The 14026-nt window shown below is 33.2% G+C and overlaps 1 protein-coding gene across 1 annotated transcript; it reads right to left on the reverse strand.

The window, feature by feature from the left end:
- Positions 1–12594: 12594 nt before the first annotated feature.
- On the reverse strand, positions 12595–13477 carry LOC139888721 (uncharacterized). The gene is made up of 2 exons (XM_071871714.1): positions 13178–13477; positions 12595–12939 (listed from the first exon to the last, which is right to left on the reverse strand). The coding sequence occupies exons 1-2, from the start codon at positions 13475–13477 to the stop codon at positions 12595–12597; spliced, it is 645 nt and encodes a 214-aa protein (XP_071727815.1).
- Positions 13478–14026: the final 549 nt, after the last annotated feature.

Raw genomic sequence — 14026 nt, forward strand, 5'->3', positions numbered from 1 at the left:
TCTCCCCAGACCCTCACTTATTTTAACAGAACACAGGATAATCGTGTTAATCAGTTTCCAGTGAGTTCATCTGGCATAGGTGAATCAATCATGTATCCTCCATCTTCCCCAAAACGTCATGGTAAACACAGAACTTGGGAAGATGATTCAGTTACCTGTGGTGAGCCAGAATTATTTAAAATGAATCCAGATGAAAGAGATGCTTACAGGCTGGAGATCACTGTGCAAGAATTGCTTGAGCAAAGACAAGCTGCTATTAATGAAAGGATACACCAAGTTAGATTGCTGCATCATCCCCTTGATCAGCCACTCTACATCACTGCTTTGACTTATGGCATTGAAATTGGTGTATACTTAAACAACAGTGGTCAAAGGCTCTCTATTGATGAGGAGAAAGCTCAATTTCAAGAGGCTCGCTAGCTGGGTATGGATCTAAGGGAGTATCGTGCTGCCCTTAGAACTGAAGAGGGCAGAAAGATGATTGAAGCAGCAAAATCCCTGAAAATTACTGCCGACGATTATATGTTGGTTTTACAAGCTGAAATTCAAAGAAGGGAGGCTGCTGATGCTGAACTCGCTGAGAGGGTAAGGCTTCAGGATATAGAAGACAAATTGGCTGCTGATAGAAAGCAAGAGGTTGAGTCCCTAAAATTAGCCAAAGCCATTGTCAAAGAACAGGATAAGGCATTTGATGAGATGGAAGCTTCTGAGAAAGCACCTGCTACTGCTCCTATAGAACATATCTGTTCCATTGAATTTCCTGATCATTATTGTAGGGGTAGGTATGGTGATGTGATGAATAGAAGATCCAATCCCAGCAGGATCATCAAAGTGAAAAGAGGGTCAAAAAGAGCTTTCAATGTCATAAGGGAGAATAAGGTTCAAGAAAGAATAAACTATGATGAGTTAAGATCCCTAGGATTTAGTGAATGGATGGAGATCTTGGAGTATTTCATCGGTAAGGGTGAAAGTGCTATCAAAAATACACTTAAATCTGGACTCCAACAGCTCTTCAAGAAAGCAACAATGTTTGGGAATGCACCAGTAGTGAATGTAGAAGAAGTTCTTTCTCAAAATCCTAAAGGAAAGCAATCTACTGGTAAAGGACCAACCGGAAGAGGCCCCATCATTCTACCTCATCATATCCCTTTATTTAGCCCCGCTGATGTACCTTATCTGTTTCCTGAAGCCTGGAGAATCAAACAAGGGGAGCTATCTGAAGAAGAACGAGATAAAGATAAAGATAGATAGTCTCCTATGTGCTCAAATTGTATCTTTTGTTTAATTCACTTTTCATTTTGCTGTTGCTGTAATTATTGTACATTCTCTATTGTAATGAAAGTGAAATGAGTTTATCTTCAAAATCATATCAATTTATAAGATATGGATAACTCAACAAAAGATCCCAAAAACAAACTTAAAAAGGGACAAATTTACTGCCTATTTTTCATAAGGTCCCTCGGTGCTGGCTTTAGTGTTTTCTCTATATGTCATAGGTTTTGTCATCATCAAATAGGGGGAGATTGTTGAGTCCCCAAAATAATTAAGGATTTAATTATGACAAAACTTTGATTTATTTGCACTAAAATGTTATGTACAGTTAGCACAAGTTTGTTATTGTATAGACAGCATATATTGCTGTGTAGAGTGTTTAGTTTGCTGCTCAGTCTACCAGCACAAGGTAGACAGTGTTCTTCAATCAGCACAGGATGTGTACTCAGCAAATCAAGAACATGAAGTGGCTCAGCAATGAAGAACCAGCACAGCTGGAATGCAGCTTACTACTCAAGACAGCTATGCTCCATTATAAGCATAGTAGTTTCTCGAGTGGTCTACATCAATGGTACTATTCAACAGAGGTCTAAGACAAAGTTGAACAGAAAAGGACACGCGTCGGTGGCTGAAAAGTGACCTTACAAGACCACGTGGGAATGCAGAAGTTTAACGCATGTGCAGACATGGGTTATACTTTGTCAACACCTAGGGAATACAACATTCTATTTGTATAATCAAATAGTGGTGCCAAACCGAATTGGGGTGTTCTTGCAAATAGCTACCAAAGAAGAAAGAGGAGAGCATGCCCTCTGATGTAGTTGTCCTCACAAGTACAGACATCCGATGTACCAGTGGACAATAGAACCATTACACGGTTAATAGGACTACTATAAATTGTTGTATCCACTATTGTAACAACTAGTGGTGTGAGTTTTATTTTTATAGAGTCAAAACGTGTAATAGCTGTTAGTTTACCTCATAGCTATAATCTAGGTAATTTGTATCAACCAACTATCATTCTGCCAAGGATAGTTGTGATTCTTTGTGATTCAATCAATAAAGAATAACTGTTGAAAATTACCTGTGACTCTGTTTATTTGCATGCTTGAATACTAATCGTGTTTAACTGTTAAGTTATTTTAAAAGAAATTGTATTCACCCCCCCCCCCCCCCCCCTCTACAATACTCATGTTGTTATCAAGGGACCAACAGATACTTTTAATAATAGTAATGATAAAATAATAAGAACAATAATTTTGTCTAAATTAATATCTTACAATATTTTAGTTTCATCATGATACTCATACTTATTATTTCCTAATCGATTCGTTTAATAACTTTTAATTGTCTTTTATAACGTGTTCATTTTAATGATAATAATAGTAATCAAAAAAATTAAGTGTTACTAATATTAGTTTTAATAATATTAATGATAATAAATATTATGATAATCTTAATGATAATACTTAATAACTATTTTAATGATAATAATATTAATAATAATACTGATTATAATTTTAACGATAAATACGATAGTAATAATAATAAAAATAACAATTTTTGATGTTAACACTTTTTATTTATAAAGATATTAATAATAATAATAATTATCATAATAATAATAATAATAATAATAATAATAATAATAATAATAATAATAATAATTAGATAAAAGTTATAACGACGATAGTAACGACGATAGTAATAATCATTTTTAATAATAATACAAAGATTTAATTGACTATAACTTCTAATCCGTTCATCGAAACCATTAGATATCTAAATGAAAAGTTCTTAATTTTTCGCTAGCTTTCCAACGACATGAATATCTTATACCTTATCTCAACCGCATATGTAACTAATTCAAGATTCAACACATCCTATCTAATGGCAATATCAAAAGTACCAGCATGCACAATCCTATATACTCGAGCACTAGTCAGGGATACACTATTAGTATGTAAAAATTAAATTATGAGTACTCACGTATCAATATTGAGATTCAATATTGCAGGAAAGGTACGTAAACGCAACAGAGACGATAAACACTAGATTGACCTCATGAGCATACCCATGAACATTACCCATCACCTCCATAGCTATAACCCATATTTTCCTTAGCCCTATCCCGTTCGCAAAACCCATTTTTAAAATAACTCGCGCGTACCCTCATCGTAGTATTTTATGTATACTACTAATACTACTCATAATAATATTAAGATTAATAAAAATAATAATAATAATAATAATAATAATAATAATAATAATAATAATAATAATAATAATAATAATAATAATAATAATAATAATAATATACTGTTATATATAGAGATGACGAGAGATTGAGAAATGAATTTGGATCTAGAACTCGATTTCCATTTATAGACTAGGAGCTGAAACATGGATTAAGTCACCAACATATTCGTATAACTTTCCTTATATTCGCATAACCTTCCTTTGTCAATATTTTCTACATATTATTTTATATAATTATTATTTAATTCATATAATTAATTATATATTATATTATATTTACGTTCATGGTAAAAATATAATTTTTACTCAAATGACACGGACGTTGTCACTCGACTCGTGTACCACTTTCGGTTTTTCGAGTGCACCTTCGTACGTTTAGAAAACTAGCCTTTTATGTTACACGACGTGTACCCTTATTAATACTTTGACTTACTCATCAATAAATTATTTTGTGATAAATGTAACTTGTAAAATTGAGTGTTGTGGTCATTTGCTTCTATAAATCAGTGACTCTTTATTTGTCAAAATATTTTATTTTAAATCAGGACGTTTTATGACTAAGTTAAAATATATATTTTCATTTCAAAATATAAGTTTGAACTCTTTACTTAACATATAGTTTTTCAAAACTAATGATATTCAAAATTTACGTATTTAGGAATTGTTTAAATATCAAGAATTACTATTTCGTAACATTTGTATTTTTAAAGTTTAAAATTGATATACTTTATTTATATAAAACGTTTACAAAGACATTTTAATATTCCAATTACTTTATATTCCAAATCATTTTATCACAACGGTTATAATAGAAGAAGTTGTTATGTCATAAAACGTTCTTAAAAAAAGTCTATTATATCGAAATGACGTTTTCGTTTATGAAAGTAAAAATCATATATAAATCATATCAGGTTTCAAGGTTTTAACTTCTAGTTTAATCATGACTCGTAGGATTAAGTCTAAAGGAAAATCAAACGTAAGGAATCATCTTAATGTAAAATGTTGATCTATTTAACTTGTCCATATCTATTCTCTAATTTACCTATAATCTGTAATTTTACTTTCACAATACCTAATATGAATGTTAATTAATTTATCTTATCAAAAGTCACAAGGCAATTATTGTAAGGCATGAATTGGAATTTAACAGAAATTTCCACCAATCTGTCTTGCTCTCACTTCTTGACACTTTGTCCTTACTCGAAGATCACTTTTCCATTTATTCCGAATATCGTTAAAAAGGAAAGGTTTTTCTAAATCAAAGTGGACCTCTCAATAGAGACTCGAAATCATAATTCAATGTATTTGATATTTCAATCTTTTGATATTATCTTTTAATTTCATCGATAATTATTCTAAATATATTTTGAAATAAATACGTTTATGTAAAGTATTATACATCTAATACCTGCTAACATTTTCAAGTTATAATATATACATATATACATATACAATCATATCCGTTCCTATAATGGTTCGTGAATCTTTGGAATTTGGTCGAGCTTAAATGAATGTATGAACACAGTTTAAAATTCTTGAGATTCAACTTACAAACTTTGCTTATCGTGTCGGGAATATATTAAGATTAAAGTTTAAATTGGTCGGAAATTTCTGGGTTGTCACAGTACCTACCTGTTAAAGAAATTTCGTCCCAAAATTTGATTGAGATGGTCATGGCTGACAATAAGTATGTTTTCATGACGCATATAAGCTGAAGATTAGGGTTTTATCATCATTGAGTAATATGGATAAAATCATTTGATTTTGTGAAGAGTACGAGTGAAGCTATTACCAAAAGAGTGAAATGAGTAGGTATAGATTCGTCATATCTTTTGACGTAGATAGGATTGATTTCCAAGTTTAAGAGATTTGGAGAAAATCTTCGTAATAGGATTTGATTAAGGAAATTAGGATCCGCTTTAAATGCGATCATCCATTTTGATTGCTCTGTCGGATATTTTATTATAAATCCACTCCCTTCATTTCCTTACAACTCACACCTTCTCTTCTTTCTCCCTCAGCTCATACTTTAAAGTATTTGTCAATATGCTCCATCCATTTCTGATTATTGATATACTCCTTACCTTCATATCTGTCATTCTTCTTTTTCATCTACCGCCGGAAGAATCTATTTACTTCTACTATACACTTGGTTTTATAGTGTTTTTAGTTCTCCCGTGTCTTTATATTGCCATACGCATCGATATATATGGTTTATAATTTCTGGTTTGTCGTTGAGCTTTATATCTTCCCTTATATTTCAAAGTCTATGCTTCTGTCTTCTATAATCATTGTCATCCACAGTTAATGCTCTCTTTTATTTGCTGCGATTTATACCCCAATTTTTATTTCAGAATTTTATCCTTTCGTTTCTTCTTCTTGCGATTAAGCACCGCTTGTAATGGTCTAGAATTCGCAGATATAAATTTCAGAATAAACATTATTAATGTTCTAAGAAGGAAATGGTAATGGCCAGATCTTGATTTGGTAAATTATCAGAATTCCCTGGAAAAGACCGAATCATCAAGAAATATTTTCTTGATATTTTAGAGATTAAATAGAATATAAGAGTCGTGTAACACAGCAAATGATGACGTTATGATCTGTGAATCATCACGTTCCATTTAGAAACTCAGCATGAATTACTGTAATATAATCACGTTGATCAAGTGTCATTATATTATACTAACTCATGCTTCAGTTCCCAACATTATTCCAAAAATATTCCTATTTTAAACTTAAATGTTTCAGAATTTAAAAACTAAAATAGTTTCTTTTATGATGTAATATAGATAGCGCGATGAGATTAAAGATTTCAGATAAGAATAGTTATGGAAATATCTTCAGAAATATGGAGGATATTTATAATGAAAGATACGATGATATATTAGAATTTCTAATATCAGAGGATGATGAAGGGTATTGTTTGCAGGGGTTTAGAGTCAGGAGCAAGATATTCGTTAATGACTTCAGCAGATACTGAATCATTTGGATTCTTTAAAGGCAGGTTCAGTCTTTGTGATTTGTCCACAGCCTCCTTCATACTTTGCTCAATCCGTTTTCCAGTTCCAAAACTTCTATTTTTCTGCGCTTTGCCAGCATACTATTCATCATCATCAAACTTTTTATTGTTAAGGCCGTTTTATAGTTTTTGCTGCTTCATCAACATTTCGAGAACTATTCCGCAGTTCAGGGTGTTTTTCAGAAACTTCACATTTAAGTATGTAAGTTCAGGAGATAGACGTTATATGTACACATATAACTGTTGGCGTAGACATGCTTCGAGATTTCAAAATACTAATTACTAATTCCCGATGATTCGTATAGCAATTCTCGTTACAAGATGCGAATGAGTAAATGATGAGGTTTCGATAAATATAATGATTCTTCGGAATGCCCAGGATCAGTGAAGTTGTTGGTAAGTTTATTGCTAATGTGGTGGAATATGAAAGATTCCCCGATAACAAAAGGGTAATCACATATATCAAAATTATGATAAGGCTACTCCGAATGAAAAATCGAAGTTGTCTTGCTGGAGCTGTGATATAATTTGCTACTTTGCACAGGAATTGCAAGGTTATTTTTGCTAATAAATGCCAAAAGATCTGGCACAGATATGTGTTGAATTATGACTTTGGTTTCGAGAGCTTTTTAAGTACCTAACTGTGGGTAATATGTGGTTAGATCATCATCTTGATTGCTCATTATTTGAAGTGTCTTCAGAGATTTTCGAAGGGTTTGAACACAGATTGTAATCATTTATATACATTTGATGTTCTAACACAGGTTTGAAGTCAAAGTATAGCTTTGAAAGATGTAGGAATCTAAAAGTGGTGGTACCGATTATATCTCGAATTGAATTCTGAGATTTCAAAATCAGAATATGTAATTGGGTTTGAATGAGTATGGTTGTTTTGATTTTTATAAAAGAATGTATATTATTGTGAAAGTAGGAAGTATAGTTGATAATTTTCTTAATCTGATTCGAAGAATGTAACATATTAATTGTGAATATATATCTCGGGTATTACCTACCCGTTAAAAAAAATTTCACAATTAATATTTTGTACATAAGAATTTTATTACAATCTTTATGAAAATATATATGTATATATTCTCCTCAGATGTAACATAGATTTTAATGAGTTAATACTAAATTAAACTCATTCGATTTACGGTTGGAACTAGAATTGAATAATCCCTTGAAGGCTTTAGAGATTACATAAGTATTTCTTCAATAATATTGAAATTATGAATTAATACTTCGTTATTTGTTGAGAGGTGATGTTGGTTTTTGTTAAATTCTTGTGAACTTTGCAAAGTACGAATGATGTTATCTGAAAAGTTTCGGTTACATCAATGATGAAGTGTAAAATCAAATATATACTTGATTTATTAGGAATTGGAATTTGTTGAATTGAGACAGAGATTGTAGTTAACGATAGTTAAGTCGCGGGCGAGGGACGTACATTATTGCATATCTATAATATGAATTAACCGAGTAGTTAAGATTCACACACAGTAGCTTAGCATGGAAAGATTTATTTTTATTTCACAATATATATACATATACATATATATATATATATATATATATATATATATATATATATATATATATATATATATATATATATAAAATATATATATAATTTCTTCAGAGGGAATGAGTTAATTCTTCATAACTTGTTGATACAATATACGCGTTATTGATTCGTAATGATGTCCACAGTGATTCTTGAACTGACGGAGTTTGTGATGTTATAGGTGTTGTTGATTCTGATGTTGACTGTACTGACGATGCTGGTGACGTTGACGGTACTGTTGATGATGTTGGTAAAACAAGTTTAACTTGTTAATCACACACCATTTTTGTCAGGGTTTCTACTCTTCCTTCTATCATTTTGGTTTGCTTAACTGATTTATGGTTAGGGCTAGATTAGATAATCTCTAAGACTTTAGAGATTATATAATCGCCGCGGAATGTTTCTCCAATGAAGTTATGAATTAATACTTCGTCAGTTATTGTTGTTCGTACTCCTTGGTATCTATGGTGCGTATGACGTTGATGCTCGTAGGACAGATTGTGAAGTTGAGGTTTATGACGCAGTTGTGGTTGGAGGTGGTAATGGTACTATTGGTGTTGATGATGGTGGTACTGGTTATGCTGCTGGTGGTGGTGCTGGTGTTTGTAATCTCTGCACCATATTCTCCAAAGCCACTACCCGAGCGTGAAGCTCGTTGACTTCTTCTATTACACCGGGGTGATTGTCGGTTCGGACGAGCGGATAAATAAAATCTAGAATTTGATGTAGTATATAATCGTGACGAGATACCCTGGAAATGAGAGAGAAAATGGTGTCTCGAACAGGTTCGCCGGTAAGTACTTCAGGTTCTTCGCCAAGAAGGCAATGTGGTGGATGGAAAGGATCGCCTTCTTCTTGTTTCCAATGATTGAGGAGGCTACGAACCCATCCCCAATTCATCCAGAATAGGTGATGACTGATTGGTTGATCTATTTCGGTCACACTGCTTTCGGAGCTTGAGTGAGATTCCATTTTGGAATCCGAGTGACTTGAACTGATGACAAATTCCATTTCGTACGATTGGATAAAGGATTTTTTGATATAAAATAATTTTCCGGCTATCGGGTGGTATTCTATTTACATAGGATATCTATATATAGAGATCAAAAGATTTCGTAGATTACGGAGGAATTTGCGGGATATGTCAGGCAAAGTTTAAAGTAACATATACGATAAGATATGATTTAGCAGATACACTAAGATATGAATTTTTTCTATACACTACTCATGCAATTAATGTAGCAAGACGTGTCTAGACTAATAATGATAAGCAGGTAATTTTCTAAGGATGATGAGCAGATGATTTCCGACTAGAAATGATAAGCAAAACTTTTGACATGCAGACACGGTCGAAGTCCAGACTCACTAATGCATCCTAATGACTTATCAGTTAGACACACTAATGCAGACCTGGTTCACTAAGACCACCACTCTGATACCACATGTAAAGACCCGTCCTAATCCATAAGAATGAATACAATAACATATGATTACATCGCGAGGTATTTGACCTCTATATGATACATTTTACAAACATTGCATTCGTTTTAAAAGACAATCTTTCATTACATCGAAAGTTGACAGACATGCATACCATATCGTAATATCCATCTATAAATGATCTAATCTGTCATTTACTTAATCATAATCTTTACTGAACTCAACGACTTGAATGCAACGTCTTTTGAAATATGCCATGAATGATTCCAAATATCTTTAAAATAAGCTAATGCACAACGGAAGATTTCTTTAACACCTGAGAATAAACATGCTTTAAAGTGTCAACCAAAAGGTTGGTGAGTTCATTAGTTTATCATAATTATTCATTTTCATCATTTTAATAGACCACAAGAATTTCATTTCCAGTTCTCATAAATATACGTCCCATGCACAGAGACAAAAATCATTCATATGGTGAACACCTAGTAATCCACATTAACAAGATGCATATAAGAATATCCCCTATCATTTCGGGAAATCCTTCAGACATGATAAAAACGAATTCGAAGTACTAAAGCATCCGGTACTTTGGATGGGGCTTGTTGGGCCCGATAGATCTATCTTTAGGATTTGCGTCAATTAGGGTGTCTGTTCCCTAATTCTTAGATTACCTGACTTAAGGTTCATTTTAAGACATAGGACATGTAGAGAACTTAAGGTTACTGATTTAACATCAAGATTATGGTTAGCTATATAGTCATCATTGAGTGATTAAACACTCTAGATCAAGCAATTAGACCATGAATGTTCTTGAAGATGACTAGAAATGATGAATAGAATTAGATAGTTTGTTATTCCTTGAAGATATATGATCTTAGGGCTTCAAGAAGATGAACAAGAGAGAGTTTTAGATCTGTAAATATGAAGTGTGAGTGAGTGATGGTGATCAAAAATGAGAAGAAGTGAGCAAGTGAGGGGTTTATATAGAGATGGTGGGTGGCGATGTGGCATAAGGAGAACAAAGGAGGGGATGACTCATCTAGTTGCCATTAAATGATCATGCAACCTTAATGATGATGTTTTGCATGGGAGGTTCCTTGGAGAGGAAGAGTTCATGGGATGATGATGGTGGTGATGAGGTGGTGGTGGAGGTGGCATATGGAGATGCAATGGATGAGATGACTAACCTCCTTCATTAATTGAGCATGCAAATGATGATGATGGTGTTTTGAATGGAAAGAAATATCTTAGATATTTATAGGAGAAGGTGGTAGTGTGCATGGGTTAAGTCTTGCATGAAGATATTTTAAGATGATGATGGTGATGGTGGACGATTATGATGATGATGGTGGGAGAGTTCTTGTCAATTTTTAGTTCTTAAATGTACATGTACTTGTGTAGTTTACCTAATGTATAATCTAAGGGGTTAATTTGTATGTCTAAGGGTAAGAAAGTAAGCTAAGATTAGGTTCTAATCAAGATAGATCAAGGTTGGTTAAGTGAAAGAAATGGCTAGGTACAAAGTGTCAAGACTAGTTGTGAAAATGATGAAGTGTTGAGAAAGTCTTAACTTATGATTTAATGTCTAAGTAACTTAGTCACAAGTCTTTATTCTAAATACTTGATTAATAAGTTTACTCATTAACTTATTATATATATATATATATATATATATATATATATATATATATATATATATATATATATATATATATATATATATATATATATTATATATATATATATATATATATTTCAAATCTAGGTTTTATGGTGATAAGCTAGGGTTTCAAGATATTATGCAAATGTTCAAAAAAACTCTTGATTAAACATGACTTAATTATAACCTTAGAGCCTTACAAATCCCAAAAATAAATCAAGATTTAATTTATCAAAACTATTAGTCAAGTTGAAAATTTTAATTCATGAAAGTTAGATTAAATAACTTGGTCGGAAAAGTTCGGGTTGTGACATCCCTATATTATATTTTTATTTTCTGTTTAAAGCAGGGTATGCATCTGATCGCTGCGTGCGAGGATGGCATATTCTTCTTAGTGTAAGGCAACGTTCCAACGAAGCCACCCCTTTTTTATTTATATTTTTTCTTTTTATTAGCATATACTAATTTATATTTTGTACAAGTCACGCTTTTATACTAAGCGTTAGACTTTATATTTTTTGCCCAACTGTAATTGTTAGGTTCAACTATTATAATCGAATATTTCTATTGGTTATCTGCAATTATATCATTGTATTTTATGAAATCATTATGGCGGATATAATGATTCATTACAATTTTTATGCATGTCATAACTCTAATTTAGAATAAATGCCATGACTTCATGACGGGAGCGACTCCTCAATCTTACCATGATCTTTTTATTCTTGACCTAACAATCCAATGTTATACACAAAGTAAGCAAACCAATGCTTGTAAGATTATACTCAAGACTTTTATAAAACAATTTATAAGTATTTTACGCATAAGCAATCCAATGCAATTTATCCGTATTTAAGACAAACCAATATCTTTATTCAAGAGTCTTCTAGCCACGCCAATGTCCGGGTATTTTTTAACAAGTAACCCAAACTTGTATTATATAGTCTAGACTGTGCAAGTCTCCGTCTTGCGAGGTGTACACGCATTTGAAATAATCCAATGTTTTACTACTATCACCATTAAAAAATAGTATTAGTAACAAAACTAAACTATGACACTTGAGACTCGGAGTGTGTCCCTATGCAGCTTAGGGGCATGCAATCAACAAATGTAAAAATACACAAGTTATTGGCTTAAACTGAATGATTCAATTTATTTCAAACATCTTTTGATCAACACTTAGTTGTCATGTTTACAATGGAAAATCAAAAATTACATAATAAAAAATATCAAACAGTTGCTTTGGGGTGATCAATCCCTCTGTTTTTTTTATAAGTAGCATCGTTTAAGTGTTTGTGCATGCCAGGTGCGCTTTATTGCTCTTCCATCCAAACTCGCTAACCGATACACCCCTGTATCGCTTACACCAATAACCTTCTATGGTCCTTCCCATTTAGGTCCAAGTTTACCCATGTCTTCCGCTGTGCTTGCTTCATTTTTCGGCCATACCAAATCATCCAATTGGAAAGATAATGGTTGTACGCGCTTATCATAATAGCTTGCGATTCTTTGCTTGTTGATTGCTTCTTTTATTGCCGCCATTTCCCTGCGCTCTTCAAGAAAATTTAGGTTTTCACACAGTTCTTCGCTATTGCTACTTTCATCAAAGGAAGCTATGCACATGGTTGGTACATTTATCTCTGCGGGTATTACAGCCTCGGACCCATACACCAAACTGAAAGGTGCTTCATTAGTCGCACCTTTTAGGGTCGTGCGGTGTGCCTACAGCATGTTTGGTAGTTCATCTATCCAACCCCTTTGGCACAACCCAAGTCTTGCTTTGATACCTAACACGATATCTCGATTTGTTACTTCACACTGGCTGTTTGCCTGGGGGTGTGCAACTGATGTGAACGTTTGATGTATATTTAGCTCTTGGCACCAATCACTGAATAGGTTATCTTCAAATTGTGTACCATTGTCACTTACTATTTTATTTTGATATTCCAAATCGGCAGACGATGCTCTCCCATACAAAATTGCGGATTGGTTTGCCCGAAATTGTTTTGAGCGGTTTGGCTTCTACCCACTTTGTAAAGTAATCAATGGCCATAACCAAAAACTTTACCCCTCCTGGTCCTGCAGGGAATGGTCTCACTAGATCAATTGCCCATTTGCAGAATGACCATGGAGACGCGACTGGTATCATTGAATGTCGCAGAGCTTTGCTTACCGGTGCATGCAGCTGACCTGACCAACATTTGCGTATTACCTCTGCGACATCTCTGTACATTGATAGCCAATAGTACCCAAGCCGCATTATCTTAGATGCAACTGTTTTGTGTCCTGAATGCAAAGTGCACATCCCTTCATGTACTTCCCGTATAATTGTATCTTCTTGAGTTGGATTAAGACACCTCAAATGAGGTCCCAAAAAAGATTTTCTATATAGGATGCCTTTTCTAGAAAATACATTGGTGCTTTCATTTTAATTTTCCTTGTCTCTGTTGAATCTATTGGCAAAGTTCCAATGTTCAAAAATTCTACTATCCGTGTCATCCAACTTGGTACATCTTCTTCGACTGCAGCAGATATGTCATCTGTATCAATGGATTTAACTTTCACTTCCTCCACCCAAATTTCTTTTTAAAATGGTTGAACGTTAAGGCCGCCAGCTTACTGAATGCATCCGCCTTTTTATTCAACGTTCTTGAGACCTGCATTATCTAGAATATATTGAAGTCTACCGCAAGTTCTTGCACAAGTTTCAGGAATTCTTGCATTGACTCATCATGCGCTTAGAATATCCGGTTGAATTGATTTGCAACTAACTGTAAATTAACATATACTGATAACTCTTTTACCTCCA

The sequence above is a fragment of the Rutidosis leptorrhynchoides genome, chromosome 2, assembly GCF_046630445.1.
Source record: "Rutidosis leptorrhynchoides isolate AG116_Rl617_1_P2 chromosome 2, CSIRO_AGI_Rlap_v1, whole genome shotgun sequence".
NCBI classification, from domain to species: Eukaryota; Viridiplantae; Streptophyta; class Magnoliopsida; order Asterales; family Asteraceae; genus Rutidosis; species Rutidosis leptorrhynchoides.

Coding starts and splice junctions, on each gene's coding strand:
- LOC139888721 (XM_071871714.1), bottom strand. CDS start 13,477: ATGCGGCTTGGGTACTATTGGCTATCAATGTACAGAGATGTCGCAGAG. Junction 12,940..13,177: donor ATTTTGTATGGGAGAGCATC/GTCTGCCGATTT, acceptor AACATGCTGTAG/GCACACCGCACGACCCTAAA.